This window comes from Zonotrichia leucophrys, chromosome 1A (genome assembly GCF_028769735.1).
Source record: "Zonotrichia leucophrys gambelii isolate GWCS_2022_RI chromosome 1A, RI_Zleu_2.0, whole genome shotgun sequence".
Classification (NCBI taxonomy): domain Eukaryota; kingdom Metazoa; phylum Chordata; class Aves; order Passeriformes; family Passerellidae; genus Zonotrichia; species Zonotrichia leucophrys.
In genome coordinates, this window is record NC_088170.1 from 37,485,767 (window position 1) to 37,490,947 (window position 5,181).

The 5,181-nt window shown below is 56.7% G+C and overlaps 1 protein-coding gene across 1 annotated transcript; it reads left to right on the plus strand.

The window, feature by feature from the left end:
- Positions 1–348: 348 nt before the first annotated feature.
- Positions 349–2,953, plus strand: TNFRSF13C (TNF receptor superfamily member 13C). The gene is made up of 3 exons (XM_064731971.1): positions 349–493; positions 904–1,065; positions 2,640–2,953. The coding sequence occupies exons 1-3, from the start codon at positions 349–351 to the stop codon at positions 2,951–2,953; spliced, it is 621 nt and encodes a 206-aa protein (XP_064588041.1).
- Positions 2,954–5,181: the final 2,228 nt, after the last annotated feature.

Here is a 5,181-nt window from a genome sequence, read left to right on the forward strand (position 1 = left end):
GCCTGGGCTGGGGGCAGCACGCAGGTGGGCAGGGGAGGAGGGAGGATCAAGGAGGTCAGGCTGGGACACAATACCCCTGGGTACGAGGCTCAGGCACACAGGGGGCAGCGGGGATTTCGGCAGCATATTTTGGAGGAGAGGGGTAGTTTGAGGGCACATTGCACAGGCAGGCAGGGGTAGGGCTTGGTTGCTTGCTCTCCTCCTCCCTGGTGAAGATCCGCCCCAGGCCAAGCGCAGCGATTGTGAGCCCCAAGGGAGACGACGCAGCTTGACAGACTGTATCTCCCTCTGCCACGGGGCCTGGGGCTCTGCGATTTCACACTCCGGCGGCCCTGTCACTGCTACGCCATGCAAGAGCTGGGCTCTCGCTCCCACTCTGCCATGTCCTTATCAGGAAAAGCTGCCATTGCCCCCTCCTGCCTCTCCTACGAGTGCTTCGACGCCCTGACCAAGTCGTGCATCAAGTGCTCCGACCTGTTCCAGGAAAACACAAGTAAGAGGACAAGGGCAGCTGCAATCTGAGCTCCCCAGGGTGGGGTGGTGGTGGGCCAAGGAGGCTGGGGGCACCCCAGGGGTGGGCAGGTGGAAGGCACCTTCTCCTGAGGATGGCCATGGAGGTGGCAATGCAGGAAGGAGCCCCACCTTCACCTAAAGCAGAGGGGAAGAGGTCAGCAAGTTCCAGTGAGAGGAACATGGTGTAGGGAGAAGTTGGATGATCCACCCTAGCAATCTCATCAAGCAGGGGGATATTTTGTTGCTGGTGGCAGGTGGGTCACAGTTAAGTGCCACACCTCTTCCCTGTGACCGCAGCTGGCAGGCCAGCCAGCCAGGTGAAAAATGCTGCTGCCCTCCTTCCTCCTTCAGCTTTGCCCCTCCTGACACTGCCGGCATCTCACCCCACAGCAGAGCCTACCCTGGCACCCACCCTGAGCAGCACCTTCCTGATCTTCGGGGTCCCGGTGCTGGTGGGGCTCATCCTGGTTCTGGCTGCCGTCTGTGTCTTCCTGGCCTGTAAGGAGGGAAAGCAGAAGAGAAAGAGGAAGGCAGCAGATGAAGAGGACAAAGGTAGGAGTCCTGTTCCTCTCCCTCTCACAACACCCTGAGGACCCTGGGGCAGGTGGGATCACTTACTGATGGCTCCACTGAGGCACAGCCCAGGCTAGCTCCTCCACCTCAACATCAGCTCCACAGGCATCCCATGGCATTTTGGGGCATCTGAATCACTGCCTGAGTGACAGTGTCCCGCATTCCCTGGGAACCTATGCTTGTACCTGACTGCCAGTGCAACCCTGCTGAGCCATCCCTCCCTTTGCTGGATCTCCCTGTGCCTTTGTTTGCTTAAAGCATGCCCTGGCACCATGCCCTCTCCACAGGGGACACCTATGGGGCACTGGTAAGTAGGAGCTCTGTGAGCTCACTGGTGAGAGCCCTCTCCCCCACTAGCCAGAGGAACATGGATGGAGAGGGAGTAGTGGGGGCTGTGGTTGATACCTGGGGTTGGCTCCAGAGGCAGCCTCTCCCTGTGGCACTGCAGTGGGGGTCCCATGTGGACCACCCAGCTTGCTTCTTGTGCTTGAGATGCCCAGCATTCTCCAACATGCATCCCAAGGATCCCAGTGGGATGTCAAGGCCAGCCCCTTTGACAGTACACTGCAGCACTGCACAGGGTTATCTGGTGCATCAAAATTAGGGCTGGCATTCAAGGAATGGGGCTGAGCCTTTCCTAGCAGGGTACTTCCAGGAGAGTAAGGCCACAGTGCTCCATGATGGCCCATTTTGTTGGGGTGGCTCTTTCCTCCGTTGGCAGCCCCTGCACTGGCACTGATTCAGTCTTGAACAATCTTCTCCAAAGTGGTCTTGCCTGGCTTCACCCCTCCCCATTCCCAAGGAGGGGGTATGGCTGCCCAGGACCCTCAAGAGGGGCTGCCACATAGGGATGCTGGCACCCACCTCTGCCCTACAACCTGGGGGGTGTCCACAGTGGGGCAGCTGGTCCTTGTGCCTGGGCTTGCCTGCACCCTTCTGGCACTGCCGGATGGTGACTCAGAGCAGGGGGACATTACCCGGGGCCTTTGTGCTCTGCGACAGCCCGTGACGCACATGCCTAGGAAAAATACCAAAAGCGAAAGAGAAGGGAGAAATCCAGCAGTGAGAGAGATCTGGCCACTATGGAGAGTGTTAGAGGCGCTGCTCAGTCTCCTGTTGCATACCCTGGCCCACATCCCCCGTGTCCCCCAAGGCTGCACCACAGCAGGCCCAGCACTGCGGCACTGGATGTGTGGGAAGTGGCAGGAGGCTTGGGGCTGGAGGCACACGCCTGCGTTCAAAGTGTGTAAACAAGTCTATTTTTAAGTGGGAGGCAGTCGGGGAGGGCAAGCTGCCATGGGCTGGGCTCCTCTGCTGCCAGCAGGGTTGAGAGAGAGGACTCGAAGTGGAAGTGCAAGTTTCGGCCCTTCCCTCTTGCCTTTTAGTGGGGGAAAGCCCATAAGCAGGAGAAATTCTGCAGCAAGAGATGTGGGAACCTTGCAGACTCCTCCTGTTCCAGATCCATCTTCTCCCCTAGGGACAGCACCATCTCCCTGGGACCTGCCTGACCCCACTCCAAGAGCCCAGTAACCCCTTTTCTTGTCCCTTCCCAGAAAACATAGAGACCGCCAGCCCCCTGCCCAGCCAGGACCCTGCCAGGCCAGAGGGAGATGGAGCCCTGAACCCAGCCCCATGCCTGCATCTTGCTGGGAGCCTGAAGATGCTGGGGCCACCCAGGAAAGCCAGGGCAAAGCAGGGGCCGTGCTGCCAGGGCGATGCTGATGGTGACATCGTTCTGCTCTCCGCCGTGTACCCCCGGCCTGAGGAATGCAGCCACAGCTTCCCGCTGCCCGCCACTGAGCTGGGCGCCACAGCGCTGGTCACCACCAAAACCACCCAGAACTGTGCCAGAGAGGAGACAGTCTGAGGGCAAGGGCAATGCAGCTGGAGTGCTCTGGCCAATCCCTGTGGACACTGACTGTTTGTTCCCGGGACAAGTGAAGCCTTCCATGCCTTTGAGCCCTGTGAGGACTAAGATCAGCCTTTTAAGATGACTGTCATTTTTGTGCTGAGTCCCAAGTTACACCTGTAAATGCTGGCAGAAGCCAAAGTGGATCATGCTGAGTTACAATGAACTGTTGACAGCTGCCATGGCTGAGCCATTGGAAGGTGGCAGAGACACAGCCTGTGAGGATGGAGTGTGGCAGGGACTGCTGTGCCATTTCCAAGGTAGCCATTGTGCCTGGACAGGTCTCCTGCTGGATAGGTAATTGCTGGGAACATGGGGCTGGAACACCAGAAACTGCAGGGGAAATGGAAGCAGGGAGTTACTTTAGGACCAAATCCCACACAGCAGTAACTTAATTTTTGCTGACCTCAATAAAAGGACACCTCAGGCCACACGAAGCAAGACACACTCAGCATCTACTCCATTTGCAGTGCTGCCACCCCCTCTTCTGCACTCTGTGATACTCAGGTCTTCCCACCCTCTGGGCTCTCTCACATGGTGGCAGGCATCCACTGGCATTCATGGGAACCCCTCCACAACCCTGGGGGTAGGAAAAAATTCATCTTCCCAAGCAGTGAAGAGGGGAAAAAAAATCTGTCCTTGCTCTGACCTGTAGTCCCTGAAGTTAGGGAGGACCAGGGGCAGGCAGTGGAGACAGCTAGTCCAGAGGAGCTCCCTGAATGTGTCATTACAGCCCCAGACAACCGTCACTCCAGCTCACTGTCGCTGCAGAAATACTGTGTGTCACTTGGGATGGATGCTTCCACACTACACAAAAGCAGTCAGGGAGTGATGTGAGCGTAGGCAGGATGACTTAATGTATGACAGAGTCCTCGAGGCTTTGCCTGTGCGCCAGAGCTGGCCGGCACTGCTGATCCCAGGCATTTCCCCGTAGGTGAGTTTCTTCACCCGCCTGTAAGTGGCTTTATGGCACGGGAAGGGCTCTGTTTGGGAAATGAACTCATTAGTGTGGGATTGCTGATTCTGAGTAATTACAGCAGCTGATGCCCACTGGCTGAACAGAGACTCTGGGCTGGGTGAGGAGCCCCTGGAGAAGGTGATTAGTCACTTAGAAGTGCTTTGAGGGGTTTTTTACATGAAGCACCATCTCTGGGTCAGCTCTTCCTTAGATGAGGTGGCTTCCTCGTCCAGGAGGTTTTAGACACTGAACAGAGCTGGACAAGCAAGGTGTGGGGGCACTGACACCAGGTGCTAATGGGCCACCAAGTGCCATATTCCCAGTAGGGTCAGCTGGAGGCACTGTGTGGAGGGGATATTCCCCTGGTGATGGGAAGGTGACTCCCTGCCCAAGCCTGAGTTCTCTCTGGGACTGCAGGACAGATGCTACTGTTGAAGGGGGACCACCTCTGTTCTCCCCTTTCTGCAATGCTGCCAGACTCATGGCATCTGTCCCATAAGGGCAACCACAGGCACTGCCACAGGTGCCAAGGCCAAAATTACTCACCACAATTCCTCTCCCAGATTAACAGACTGGCAGAGGTGAACCCTCATCTGACTGAGGCTCTGCATGATCCAGGGTGGGATGGATCCCCATCTCAGCCTTGGGGCTGAGGATGGTGGATGAGGTGGTCCACGTGCCCAGTGACTGTCTCCTGGGGCTCCAGACACCTGTGGCAGAAACTGGGGGCTCAAAGGCTGGTGTCCCAGCCACCCACACCAGCCATGCTGCCCTTTGCAGAGGAGCTACTGCCACGGCATGGATCAGACATCTCCTCATCCTCATCTCCTCATCCATGCTCCGCACCCAACCCTGTGAAGTAACTTCAAACAACCTTTGTGTATCTGGAGCGGGGAAAAGAGCCGAAGCCAGCTTAGGAGATGTTTTGTCACTAGAAGGACTAGATTGGTCACTAGAGGACTGCTTCTGGGAGACAGAGCAACCTGTTTCAGGGGAGATGGGGGTGGTACAGAAATGGAGCAGAACTGTCAGGAGCCACCTCCACTTCCTTCCCAGTGTCAGCAGCAGCCCAACCCTGTGGATGCAATGCCCACCCCAGATGATCTGGGAATTTGAAAAAGAAACATCCATACAAATCCTATTGAAAAAACTCCTCTTTACTCAGATAACGACTTCTGTTCTCATTTCTGCTGGAGCTTAAGCCCTATGGATGTCTCCCTGTATGGGA

Bases quoted from the DNA above. Each gene is read 5' to 3' on its own strand.
- TNFRSF13C (XM_064731971.1), top strand. From the start codon at position 349: ATGCAAGAGCTGGGCTCTCGCTCCCACTCTGCCATGTCCTTATCAGGA. The intron at 494-903 runs GTAAGAGGACAA...CTCACCCCACAG, and splicing joins CCTGTTCCAGGAAAACACAA to CAGAGCCTACCCTGGCACCC. The intron at 1,066-2,639 runs GTAGGAGTCCTG...GTCCCTTCCCAG, and splicing joins AGCAGATGAAGAGGACAAAG to AAAACATAGAGACCGCCAGC.